Here is a 15,131-nt window from a genome sequence, read left to right as displayed (position 1 = left end):
ATTTGTTCACATCTTTACCACGTGAAAACTGGCAAAGAATAATTTTATTAAGTACAATGTTCAGATTTAATCACATTCCCTGTGATTAAATTTGGTCATGGCAGCTGATCTAGTTAGCCAAGGTAAAGAGGCCCTAGAAAGACTCACCCATGTAATTCAGTGGCAAAGTCCTCAGTTGAACTGAAGAACTACAACCAATAATGCTCCATAAGGTAAGCATGAAAAATGAGGAAAAGAAATCTTCTTTACTCTTGCTGCCTGAATAGATTTATCTTATAAAGAAAAGGAATCCCTCAGCTCTTTCCAAGAAATGCATGGGAGCAGCCAGTTGACTGTGCTTTTTCTACAGCCATACAACATGGGGTTGGGAAGCGGTTGTTTGTATGTATAGGAGGCTGAAGGGCATTAGGATATATTCCATGACTAAAGACTGAATTCTTGTTTGGAGGGCTGCATTTCGTGTTTAGCCTCTATTTCAGCACAATGTTTATAAATGTTTCCTCACCTTTATAATCTTCAGTTTTGAATCCTCTTTTTCTTTCCTCTTTAGAATGCTTGAGAATTAGGCTCACTAAATGTCACCATAAAACATTTACTATTTTGCATATTTTTAAACAAACTAAATACACATCAGCTATTGGGAGCCAAGGCAAATTATATACTCAACCAAAAAAAGTAACTTTTTTGAGGCAACAAATGAAATTCTCCATAATAAATTATAATGTGATGGGTATTATTATAAGTCAACAGAACATTCTCCTTTCCAAAAATGCAAACCAAAGTAGCCTTTCAACATGGTGAGCAAATTCTTAGAGGAGTGATTCTTTTTAATTGATTTTTTAAGAAATGTTGCAGTAGTAATAAATGCTAACAACAATACCTTTTCTGTCATACCTAATGAAATTCAACTTAAATGGCCTATTTCAATAATATTAATTTAGAATGAAAATTCATTATTCCTAACACTATTTTTCATACAGTTGAAAAATAGGTGTACCTTTCAATTATTTTAAGTGAAATACTGTTTACTTAACTATAGTATTAACACATGACTTCTGCAAATTTGTGTGGATATTTAATATTTAACATTTCCAACCAAAATTAAATCAGGCACCTTTATCTTTTATTGTATTAAAAAATTCCTGACTAGCAAATCTTTACTATATAGAATTTGTGTATTCTAGGCCACAATTGGTACTTACTTTGTTTACACCACTGAAATCAACTAAAATAACAGCATTTGTTCTCAACATTTTCCCATCATCTGGGATGATGTTTAACAATGGCTAGCAACATACCATGGTCAGTATATACCATTTTGACTAACAGCCTCTTCTAGCCTTGATCTAATTAAGTGAAATCTATCAAATATAAATATGTGGTTGAAACACAGAAGCACACTATTTTTAACAGGACACTAGAATAATGGGCAACTTTCTATGGTTAAATTTAAGAAATTAATATTCTATTTCTCAACATCTTTAAGGTCATTATTATAATATATATGAGCCTTCAGTATACTTGTCATTTAATTTATTAGATTTAGGAACCACCTCCTTAGGACCAATATTATTTTAAGAATAATAGTAATTATTACTATCATATTCATATGCATTAATCACAAAAACATCAATAACCTTAACAACTGGAAAAAGTTCAAAACTTAAAAAAAAAAGTCCAGCATAAAAAATAAGAAACAATAAAGAGATGGGAAGTTAAAAATCTATTCTTTTTTTAAATGTTTATTTATTTTTGGGAGACAGAGAGAAAGAGCGCAAGTAGGGGAGGGGCAGAGAGAGAGTGAGACACAGAATCAGAAGCAGGCTCTAGGCCCTGAGCTGTCAGCACAGAGGCCAACACAGACCTTGAATTCATGAACTGCAAGATCATGACCTGAGCCGAAGTCAAGACACTTAACCAACTGAGCCACCCAGATGCACTAGTATTATACTTTAAATGGTGACCCTGTGAAGCAATGCATGTTATATTTCAGAATGTTATTGTTGATTTACTGATTAAGTATAAATTAATAGATTTGTTTCTGTATTGAAGACATTGGGAAGTAAAATATGGCAATTCTGAGATTAAACAGAGAATTATCCTTATGCTTTCATTATATCAGTTTGATGAATGCTCACACCAAAAATTGGTAAAGCAAATTTCAATAAAGTTGATAAAATAAAGGTTCATTTTATAGGTGTATATATAGATACATATACACAGATATATATATATATATGAATGTATGTATATATATATCCATATATATATGGATATTTCTATCTCTATTCTTAACAGCATTTAAAAATTGATTTCTTATATATTTTCAAGGATATTTCAATAAGGGTAGGGCTTTATTTTTCAGAGTTCTTTTTCTATATTATTTCACATTTAGATATTTATATTTGTAAACTGTTAGAAATCAATTGTTTACTTCTCAGTGTTCTACTTTATATAGGTAGTATTTCTAAAAATTGATTTAGGAAAGGGTTAAGTAATTCCTTTTTTAATTTATAGACCTTGCTTTATAATCGGCTATCATATGTTACTCTTCTTTTATCATAGCCTTGGTTTTGTAGTATGTAAGATAGTTCTGATTCTTGTTTTAGATTGTACATTGTCAATATGCATTTCTTTAAAAAACCAAAAAACAAGAAAACAAAACAAAACAGCAGTACTCAGGCAATACCCCTTTCCACTAAAAACTAAGATTCCGTTATGTTCCACCATCAACTCTTCTATCCTACGCTTCCCACCATGTTTCCAGTGGAGTCAACTCATATTTAATCTTTTAAAATGGCAGGCACACCATGATTTAAGCAAAGAAACATCTTGCTGCTACCGCAGGTGACTATTAAATACTACTCTAAGAAATGAGAGAATATTCTAACATCATTGGCTATCCAGGTAGTCTTGAATTACCTTGAACAGACAATGTGTCTGGTCATGGGGAATAATTTATTAGGTAAAAAGTATCCATATGGATGTAAAGGAATAAACTTTTAAAGGATACAGAGTGTGTAAATTGCTGAGCAAAAGGCAAAACCACTGTTTATTTGATACATGAAAAATTCTCCTTCATAGTGATCCAAAAAGTGGATGCCTGTTTTGAAAATATTTGACATTGAGCCATTTAATGATTTATGGGTAACAAACAAAGCATAATCCTTCTCATTTCTACTAATGGAATATGATCCAACTAGGTGGGATTTTCCATTTATCTTGGCAGAGGTATCATGAATTCGGTCTGTTTATTCCAGTAATCTTTGATAGTTTACAATTCTGCAACACTGCACCTCTGATTAGCTTTGTGAAATAAAAGGATCTCCCATTCTTTTTATATTTGGCAGCCTTATCTATATAAAAATGTCCATTTGTCACTCCTGTTATAGTTTCATACAGCTGCCTTCCCTCCTCTTCCCACTGTGAGATATTAAAAAATTGCGGGAGCTTTCTCCAAGTGTGTCTTGATGGACGAAAAAGCCAGAATAAGCATGCCCAATGTAAAAATGCCTTGGGACAGGAGGGTCTTTAGACTGACTGGCTCTTCAAAATATTCCAAGTGGCTCTGCCAATTGAGGATTATTAGCTGTTGATTGAGAATACAGTGTAAAATAGAAACTGTAAGTTAGAAGCTGGGAGATACTAGACTGATGTTTGCACAAAGCAGTTACATAATTAAAAAATATTTGAAGTGCAATTTTGTTCTAGTATCTCCATTTTTATTTGACATAAAATAATTTTCTTTAATACCTATGTGCTAATGTGAAATTACATTGCAGAATGAGCCTCTTCTTTTGCTTCTTTGGCCAGATGGAGTTCAAAGGGGATTATAGGCTCCCTGGACCTACAAAGGCACTGTAAAGACACTAACATAAGAATCTGACTTCTTTGTGAGATTTCAGAACTATTCTTCAGGTGGGGGGTTGAAAATTCAAGTCCTGAGTGATATTAAGGATTTAACATATATTACTTTTTTCCTTAAGGGAAATCTAATCATCATAGCAAATCTTTATAATTACGTGTATGTGGCCTATAATAAAATGTAGCAAATATATTGATTAGTAATTTATATCACTAAGCAAGGTAGGAGTATATACAAATAACTTATCAGTTATACATATGTTTATTTCATAGGCGATCATATAAAATTCTTACATGAAAATACATCTAAAGACTACTTCTGATTATAAAGTAAGTTTCCATTTAGGAGAAAGTTATTTCTTTACGACAATTCTGCCATAAATTGTTATAGCTTATTTAATATTTATTTTTCCCTTTACATCATATACCTATGAGTTCTACCTTTGCATTTATGTCTTTGAATGCTTTTATAAAGTCAAGAAAAATATTTTAGGAGATTGAAAATTCCTTTAAAGTTAAGGAAAACACTGAACAATATGGAGTTAGATATAAGTCTCAGGTTATTTTAAAGTATGGAAAGATAAATCTTGCAGAATGGAAATGAAAAAAGTACATGTCTGTAATTAGAATATTTTACATCTGGAAATCTTATAAATGGGGTATTATTTAAGAATATATAGTGTTAGGATATAGATTACACAGATAGGCACGTATAGCATTAATTCAAAATCAAAGTAATAGAATTACTGTAAAACAATTAAAAGAAGATGAATGAAATGGGCTCAGTTTATAATTCTATGTTTTTAAGTTTAAAAGGCCAACTTTGAGGAAAATAAACTGAAAATATCTCACTGGGACAAGAGTGCTGGCATCTTGGAAGAAGTTTTCAGACCTTTAAGAATAGCAAAATTGATGACTGACAGCATACAATATTTTTCTGATAAACTTAGCATAGTAAAATTCATCCCAGAGAACATAAGTAAAGCCTTTAGATTCCCAATTTAAGATACTACAGGGGCACCTGGGTGGCACAGTCAGTTAAGCGTCCAACTTCGGCTCAGGTCATAATCTCACGGTTTGTGGGTTTGAGCCCCGCATAGGGCTCTGTGCTGACAGCCAGCTCAGAGCCTGGAGCCTGTTTCAGATTCTGTGTCTCCCTCTCTCTCTGATCCTCCCCTGCTCACACTCTCTCTCTCTCTCTCAGAAATATATAAAACATTAAAAAAAATAAGATACTACATGTGCACAGAAGTCTAGGAATAAAATGAACATCTGGCATAACCAGGAACTTTTTCCCATACAACCCTGGCATACGTCTTTTGTGACATTCAACACTCATCACAGTTGTTAATACTTGTTCGATTTTTGCCCTTCCATGAGTTCTAGCAGAGATTTGTCTAGCTTATTTTAGCAAGATTTAATTTCTAGCATCTAGCTCAACAAATATTTGTATTACAAAATAATCAATTCACTATGTCTTGCATGGCAAAGATTTTTTGCCCCTCTGGTTGACAGTTGTGTTTTATAGTTTATGCTAGAAATACTGTCATATTTATTATGACATACAGACCTGAGTAGAAACAATAGAAGATAGTTTGCTTGTATTTTGTTTTGTTTTTTTAAGCAGGCTTCACACTCAGTGTGGAGCCCAATGTGGGGCTTGAACTCAGAACCCTGAGATCAAGACGTGAACTGAGATCAAGATTTGGACACTTAATCAACTGAGCCACCCAGGTGCCCCAAGAAGGTAGTTTTAATTTCCATTTTGTGCCTTAGGGACGTTGTTACCTGCCTAAGAATACACAATTCCAACTGGACAATCTAATACTTCTCTTCAAATTTTTATCATAATAATTCAATTTTTTCTCTCTAATAAATAATGGCCCAGTAAAAACTTAATTTTTTGTTGTTATTGAGAGAAAAAAAGCATGCAAGCCAGGGAGAGGGGTAAAGGAAAAGAGAGAAAGAATCTTAAACATGCCCCAAGCTCAGTGTAGAGTCCAACACAAGGCTTTATCTCATAACCCTGGGATCATGACTTGAGTCAAAATAACAAATCAGATTCTCAACCAACCAAGCCATACAGACATACCTAACAACTTAATTTTGATCGGGAATTTGGATTCCACATGATACATCTCCTTTTCATATTAACTTGCAAAATTGTAAATACAGTTTATAGGATTAAAAAATGCACAAAACCAAATTGCAGTTTTTTGCAAGCCCCATTATATCTCAATTTATTTATTTTTTAAATTATTTTCCCCCTATAAAGCTATAGTTAGATTGTTTCAGTAATGGCCTCCAACAAACATTGCCTTCCTTCCATGTATACATTCTTCTATATTGTCTCCTTCTACACAGACACTGAGTTTGGTCATATGACTTGCTTTAGACAATGAAGCATTAGTAAATATGAGGTTAGGAGACACTATGAAAGCCCTTGTACATTGAAGTTTTTCTTCTATTCCTGGGAATGCTTCTACCACCATCTGAAAAGACCCAGGACCCTATTAAAAAAAGATGGAACCACACACAACAGAGACAAGCTGTCCCAGCTGAGGCTGTGTACACCAACTGCTCTTCAAACTCATAAGGTGACTATAGCTCTATGATAGATCTAGGTAAGCCTAGCAGTATAACAATCCAATTGAGCTCAGTCAAAATCCCTGACTCACAAAATTGTGAGCAAATTAAATATTGGTTATTGGTTGAAGCCACTAAAATTTTTGAGTGCTTTATTACCTAGAAAAAGCTAACTGATAGGGGACCTTAAAAAAATGAAAATCCAAAGATTAAAATGGGGGGGGATAGGTGGCTCAGTCAGTTAAGGATCCGACTTCAGCTCAGGTCGTGATCTCACAGTTCATGAGTTCAAGCCCCAACATCAGGCTCTGTGCTGACAGCTCGGAACCTGGAGCCTGCTTATGATTCTGTGTCTCCCTCTCTCTCTCTCTGTCCCACCCCAGCTTGCACTCTCTCTCTCAAAAATAAACATTAAAAATATTTTTTACTGTGTGTGTATAATTACGCATATAATTACACATCACTCTTTATCAAGAATGACAACTCACTAAGAATATGAAATATCCAAAAGAACTTCAAAATTGCCAGGTCAAATTTACAGAATTGCTTCTAAAATGAATTATTCTAAACCAAAGGTGAACCTTCTCCTTTATAATAAAATAACCACAGATAACCATAGCTATGTTTGGAGTACCAAGAACAGAACCTTGACTTTTTTCTTGACTAAGGGAATTATAGTACTAAGGTACCATTATTGTGGTACCTTGGAAGCAAATCCTTGTTTGTTTCTTTTATGTATCATATAAAACATGGTTGCATTTTTTAGAATTCACTATCTATATATGAAGACATCAACCTGTAATTCCTCCTCTCCTCTATATGGTCCCAGTGTTTTTCTTTAATAAATGGAAAAAAAAAACCAGATATCTGATAATGAAGATTTTGGATTCTCCTTTCTTGCATGCCAAATGTTGGACACTTACAGAGGGAATTTTGTATGTGAAGTTCAAGGGAAGGAGAATGTTGTGTTTCACAAAGTAGGCATTAGTCAAAATATTTAATAAAATATAAACTGCTAATAAATAAAACCACATAAAAGTGTTTCTTTATATATTCCCACTATCCAGAAATATCCCACGAAAAGTTGAAGCATAGGAATTTAGCAGAAGGAAAACAGATGATTTAAGAAATTGGATAAAATAACTTGTTCTCCTAAGATTGTATTCATTTGTCCACACCCTGTTGGTATTTCTTTGGTTCCGATGGGATCCCTGGAGGAGGTGTACACAGTGAAAGAGGAAATGAGACTCTACTCCTAGGAGTGCCAATCATAACTGCACTATCCATAAAGTTGTTTGGATTTGCCTTTCAGGAATGTTTTTCTAAAGATTAGCAACTGTTGACCATCAGTAGGCTAGATTCTCCCAGGGCAAATCAAGATCCATAAAAAGAATGCACTGGCAGCACTACTGGAGCAAATAAAATCTAAGAAAGAACCCAAAATGTAATTAATTAAAAAGTATTTTTTAGGTTTTATCCCCTGGGGTAGAAACATCATTAATAATTTCAGCATTTTCTGAGTTGGTGTCAGAATTTTTAGATTTTTTAGACCAATATAATTTTTTAAATAGTTGGGAAATATTTACCAATAATCTACACGCCCTTGCTCTCATCATTTCCCAACCCCCATGAACTTAACTGGCACTACTGATGATTTCCGGACCTTAGAGTATAAATGGAAGTGACATGGGTCATTTCCAGGTGAAAACATTTAAAGGTCAATGCATGAACCTCCAACTCTTTCTTACCTCCTGTGGTTACTAAGGACACCACATGTCGAGATGCCAGAGAGTCAGACTGGGTCTGTGAGTGATTGTTTGTAATGCTGGACTTGTAAGTATGGCGAGTGAGCAAATAGTGAGCATTTTTGTTTTGTCATTGAGGTTTGGGGGTTAATGTGTTATGGTAACATAGCAAACCCTGTACTGAGCAGTAGAGGAAACTAACACGGGGTTTCCAGCTTTCTACTATAGCAAATAAGGAGATTTTAAAATTTAAGCAAACAAAATTGCTCACTATATGTTATTATTATATACAAGAGACAGTACTTTAAAAACAATTACAGAATAAAGAATGATTCCTTAAACTGGATAGATGTAGTTTTTCTTAAAACACTGCTATTTTATCCTTAATTTTATCATTCTGCTGGGCCCAAACATCATCATGGAATACAGCACCTGTCTTCCATATGGTATTTAAGAACCACAAATCTAGTTATTTCAAAAACGGCAAGAGAAGATTGTTGATTCAACGCAATTAAAAATACCACAATCACATCAATGTCCAACTTTACCTGTCTTTCAGTGAGATCCAGATTCACTGCTATCTCATATCGCCTCAGTCTGGTCAGATAATTATGATGGGCAAATTCTGCTTCAAGTTCTCTGATTTGCTCTTTGGTAAAAGCTGTCCTTTCCTTCCGGGGTTTGCTATTGACTTCTGACTTATAGTTTCCTTCCTGGGAATCTGAAAAAAAAAAAAAAGCATTCAATCACATCCTTCATACCAGAAGCATTTATTGAGTAACTAATTTTATCAGGTACTGCGTTAGACATGGGAAAAATAGAGCAAAGATAGTTAAGACTAATCTCACAACAGGATAAGATACATTTCTTTTTTTCAATCTGCTCTCATGTGACTCACAGCCTAATGTCCAAAATATGAACAAAAAATTTAACTGCTCTTAATATGCTATTATAATAAAAAGACCAATATATAAGATAAACCATTTCTAGAAAATAATTTTAGATATAAAATTGTGTCTAATAAGTTTAACATATATATAGTTGGGATCTAAGTATGATTAAATTTTTTAATTCCTAAAAGAAGTGTTGACTTAGTATATGAACACTTAAGCAATTGAAATTTTTAGCAACTGGGCCATAAGAGTCATTTCAAGTTCAGACAAAGCATACATATGAGTATGGTTTACTGACCTTCTAATTTCTATTTAAGTTCAGCTTCTTCAAGGACAATAGCATTGCTATTCTTTTATTTTGTATAATACATATTCCAATGTGGGGTCTATAAATAAAATTGTGTTCATATAACTCAAAATATAAAAAGTTTTTTGTTTTTTCATTATATATGAGATACACATAAGATGTACAACACCTAACCAAAGCTATCCAAACACCAAATCTTATAATGCCATGTAGAAATAATAATAATTTAGGGCATATTACTCCATCCTTTTTTCTAGGAGTTTAGACATAATTAAAATACGGTATTTCACTTATCCTTATCATATCCCTGAGATGTATGTTAGAATATATTCTTAATATACTGAAGAACAGAATGTGTGCCTATAATGGAAAAAAATTAACATAAACCAATAACAGATCATTGTACCAGTTCTAGTAATTCATGTCGAATCTATCTTCAGGGAAATACCAACATAATCAAGGTAAAGTGGTGTGTTTGTGCTCTCTTAAAAATCACTTCAGTTCTCTATTTTTGAGCATACACACACAAATTGTGATGTCTTCATCAGGTGGAAGTACAACAAATTCTTCTTGAGCCCAAATGAGAGAATATAGGAAAATGATGGTTAATCAAAGATTACAAAGAGTGACATTTTATTTTTTAAATTGACAAATGTAATATGGTATACTTTGGGAAAGATCCTTTTCGGCAACATTTGTTTCTTCATTCAATGATGCTTAAATATGCTAAGTAGTATATGCATATATATGTCTGTATTTAAATATGCTAAGTACTATATATATATATAATTAGTATTTAGTGTGTGTGTATATATACATATATATAGAGAGAGAGAGAGAGAGACACTAGTATATGCTCTTTTATGTGTTCTTTAATGTCTGGCTGCTAAGTCTAATGAAGTCAAGAGAGCCCTGCATAATGGCAATCCACTAGAGAAGGTGTTCTAATGTAAAACAGTTTAGTTCTGACTCTTTCTAGAATCTTGTTTGGCCAGCTGCAAAGCTGTGTAGGTCCAGCAGTAGCAGCAGTTACACAAAGCCTGCATCAAAATTTTGGCACACTGGTCATTACTTGTCTTCTGAAGAATCAGAGTATGATTCACTGATGCGGTGGCACAGTCAGAAATTCCTCAGATTTCACTGACCACATTTCTAGGCTTATCACTTACCCCTGTGTTGACTGGCTCCCTACCTTGCTAGAGCAGGCAGGGCTTTATCCAAGGCAAAAGTGGTTTGTGATATGTCACATACAGGCTGTACTTTAGAGTAAGCCACTAGGATCATATATAAGTTGTATAATAAGTGGAACGAGTAGTCCATCATCCACTTTTTTTTTTTTTTAAAGCCACGGATGTACCAACCTCTTCATCTTTGGAGCATTTAGCTCTTCTGTGTGAGCAAATCTTCTTGATGACTGAATTTTTTAAATTTAATTTCTCCATGTTTCATCCTGGCAGACTGGAAACTCAGTCACAGCCCAGAATATTCAGATAAGTCCCTCTCACAGGATCTATGTCCTCACGTGAATTAAAACTTTTATTGCCAATTTGGATCTATACTCAGTCTGAAATCTGCAGTTAATTATTCTTTATATGGGGACAATACTCTTTTCCTTTCAGTAAAGCAACTCTGGAAACTGACAGCAAAGCCAGAACATTTTTTCTCATGAGCAGTTCAATTTGAATGATTCATGGTTAACACAGTCTCTTATATAAGCATGAATGAACAAATTCACAATGAGGAGAGCCTATCAATTTATATATATTTTTGAAATACTTTAACTTTTGTAGTATTCAAAAGTACTTAAAAACCAATACACACACACACACACACACACACAAATAAGCACACAAAACTTGGTTCAATGCTTATAAGAATGATCATTTGGAGTCAATCTATATACATGCCCATTCTAACTAGAAATATACAACAGGAGGTTTATACATTCAGTGACTGAATTTAAACAAAAGTCTGGCTATAATTCAAAATTTAAATCCAAAAGCAATTTATTGAATGCTTGAGTTCCAAACCAAAGTAGCTCCTAGTAAAATCCAGTGACTAAAACAATATGAACTGTGCATACTTAAATTTACCATAATCATACATGGGTTAATTAAACTGTAACTAACATGATAAAGAGTGGGTGTGTGTTTCCTTAATTCATCACCTAAGAGAGAGGATGTCATTGTAATTGAGGCAGCACCAATGTCAATTAATTCTGTGGACACTTTCATCTGTGTATCTGTGATTCTCTTGTGGTTTTCACCAGGTTTGCTCCCACGTTTTCTGTCTTATTGAAAACATGTTCCTTGGGACTACAATTCTGGACTTGTATTTACTATAATCTTTGATTATTTTTTTTGTTGCACTTCCTGAAGCCCATCATTGCTGACCCTGAGGCTTCTACTACCGTCACCTGACTAGCTTTTCTTTGGTGGAAAATGGGTGGAAGACTTGGACAAGGCTTTTGGCAAATTGCACACCAGCTTCCATCTGTTTCCCAGCTGTTTCAACGGAGGCAAAACTCCGTTTTCTTCAACCTCCCATATCCAATGCCAAATGGTAGGTGTTGGGGGGTGGGGGGGAGATCTGGAAACTGCCTTACTTTCTTCTCTACAGCCACAAACAAAATGTCACCATCTGTACAGTATATTCCAATGTCAAATATTACAATTGTTGTTTCTTGTCTCAGATACTTTAATGCACATGTGGGTGCACTCTCACACTCCCTCGCTGCTTGGCGGAAATGTTGACTTATGTGTTCAGGTAGAGTTGGCAGTCCCGGTTCCCTAACCTTTTGCTCCCTGGGACTATGCTAATGGAAGAAGTCTGCAATACTTCCGTGGAGGATAAAAATTGCCCTCCAAGGATCATTTCTGTCTAGAATTTAGAAATTCTCCACATGTGACTTTTTATTTCCCATAGTACAAGGGGATGCCAAAAGATAATAATGTTTTATTGAAGACAAGTAATGTAAGGGCTTGGTCTGCTCACTAGTGGCATAGAGTGCTTTTTAGCAAAAGAAATATTAAAGTATGATTGAGTATATTTTTTGGCTACCCTAGGTAAGCTTATTAACTTGTTTAAATGAAGAACATAATTTACCTGTGTCTGTAAAATATCAAAATGTAGAGGAATGTCTCCATAGCTTAGACTACAATGAATGTTTGTTTCATATTCTGAAGGAAGAATGAATACTAAGCCACAGCCCTTGCAACTTCTTGTATCAATGTTTTGTATTCTATTCAAAATGACAGATATTCTGTTATTATTAACAAAGCTGCACAAATAATTGGCATAGGAAGCTAATAATTATCTTTACATGGGCATAAGGATTGTGGATGGAGATGGGGAAATTTATAGAATAATCCTATTGATGCTAGTAACTTTCACATTTAAATGGGAAATAGACTTCCTTATGGCAAATTATCCACCTTGCTACTCCAGCTTCTTAATGAGTAAGAATTTCAGCCTTTCCAAATTTCTTTTTCCAGAGTAAACAACCTTCCTCAGGGGTTCTTAAATCCTCTTGCCGATCCACAATCTACTCTCCACATTTGAGAACCATAGTCTTAGTGAGCTTCTATTACTAATGAATGTGACTGTTATACACTGGGATGTTAAAAGAAAAACAGGATTGAAAACCATTATACTAAATCCACAATAGAAATTTGTACTGAAAACATCCACTATTTCTTGAGGCATTGATGTGAAAAACACACAGCTATAATAATTGCTTCTTTTTACTTATAAAGCAAACCCATTTTTCAAAGACAAAAAAAGGAATTTCCATTTTTTAGTTTAGTAAGAGCAATAGTAATAGTATAAGTTGTATTCAACATGCAAAAATCATCCTATGGGCTGGACCAGTGCTTGTCAACTGGTAGATGTACTTTTTCATCATCCCGCCTTCCTGCTCATTGTCTCTTTGATTATCGATGGGATTGTCTAATATGCTCTCAAGGATGAAGTCAGTTAGATAAATCGCAGTTTGTGTAGCCAACTATATGTTTTGAATAAATAATTTAGAGCATATCCTATTTATTTCTGTTAAAGGCATTTAGATTCTTACTTGGTGGGCTATATGGAAAGATTCACTGTATATAGCTAAAACTTTTATGCAACAGAATAGTTACTAGTATGTAATAGTGAATTTTATTTTACAGATTTGACTGTTTCCCAGTACACTTAAGCTTATGTTTATATAATTAATTCTTAAAAGGAGATTAATAAATATTAGCATACATTATTGTGTTAGTGTTTAGCAGTAGCTGCTAATGTCAGCAAATATTACAATGTTAACTTACTACACAATCATGCTATATGATGTAATGACAGAAAGGAGAAAAGAATGAAGATGTAAGATACTTTATAAAATCTATATATTCTTAGGTTACATTTTCAAAAGAAAGAGAGGGAGATTGAGAGAGAGAGAGAGAGACCTAATAATAGCACAAGATTGTTCCTAAATTGGTACCAATTTAATAATTTAGTGCAGATATGGACATGAATAATTTGAAATGCATATCTCATAATTTGCGTAAACAAAATATTCAGGTCACTAAAATCATCCACAAAATGTATGTAGGTGGTTCCACAAAGTTGGTAATGATCTTGCCGTGGCATTGCATTTCATTCCTAGAATAAACTGACAAATATAACAAAGTCCATCTCTTTGCTTCCTCTCTCCTCTATAATTTTGAGATAATGGCAGTTACAGGAATTTTAGCCAATTTAAAATAGTTTCCTAGTTTTCATTCTTTTTTATGGATGAGTAATGTTTCATTGTATATATAGCCCATATTTTTATGGGATATATCTTTATCCTATGCCTTTATTCTTCTATGGATGGCATTTGGGTTGCTTCCATATATTGGCTATTGTAAATAGTACTGCAATAAACACAGGGGTGCATAGGTCTTTTTAAACTGATGTTTTTATTTTCTTTGGGTAAGTACCCAATAGTGAAATTACTGGATCATATGGTCATTCTATTTTTAATTTTTTGAGGAAACTCCATACTATTTTGCAGCAATATGGATGGACCTAGATGGTATAATACTAGGTGAAATAAGTGAGAGAAAGAAAAATACTATATGATTTCACTCATATATGGAATATAAACACAAAACAAATTACAAAGATAGAAAGTCAAACAAACAAACAAAAAACAGACTGAACAAATTGGGCGTTACCAGAGGGGCACTGGGTGGGGGGAAGGGGAAAGTGTAAAAGGGAGTAAGGGTACACTTATCCTGATGAACACAGAGGAATGTATGTAATTGTTAAATCATTATATTGTACACCTGAAACATATATATATATATAAATGTTTATGTGTTGTATGTTGACACTACTTGAATAAAAAATCATTAAAAAATAAAAGTTACCTATTTAAAAATTTTTTAATGTTTAATTATTATTAAGATAGAGAGACAGAGGAGAGAGAGAGAGAGAGAGAGAGAGAGAGAGAGAGAGAGAACGAACATGAGTGGGGGAGGGACACAGAGAGAGACACACATACAGAGAATCTGATGCAGCTCCAGGCTCTGAGCTGTCAACACGGAGCTTGATCAGGGCTCAAACCCACAAACTGTGAGATCATGAACTGAGCCAAAGTTGGACGCTTAACTGACTGAGCCACCCAGGCACCCCCAAAGTTACCTATTTAATAACAATTTCTTACTTTCTGTGCCCATCAATATAGGAATCCATTTTTACCTTACAGCCTCTTCT

The 15,131-nt window shown here is 33.9% G+C and overlaps 1 protein-coding gene across 1 annotated transcript in view; it reads right to left on the bottom strand.

Moving 5' to 3' along the window:
* Nucleotides 1-15,131, bottom strand: part of MEOX2 (mesenchyme homeobox 2) — a 65,073-nt gene that overhangs the window by 7,470 nt on the left and 42,472 nt on the right. Inside the window, exon 2 of the mRNA XM_077757622.1 lies at nt 8,744-8,916. Within this exon, the coding sequence (XP_077613748.1) occupies nt 8,744-8,916 (173 nt within the window). The remainder of the gene's footprint in view (nt 1-8,743; nt 8,917-15,131) is intronic.

Source organism: Crocuta crocuta, unplaced genomic scaffold (genome assembly GCF_008692635.1).
Source record: "Crocuta crocuta isolate KB4526 unplaced genomic scaffold, BGI_CrCroc_1.0 scaffold62, whole genome shotgun sequence".
Lineage (NCBI taxonomy): Eukaryota > Metazoa > Chordata > Mammalia > Carnivora > Hyaenidae > Crocuta > Crocuta crocuta.
The sequence above is the reverse complement of the archived record's forward strand: the minus strand, read 5'-3'. Positions and strand labels throughout refer to the sequence as shown.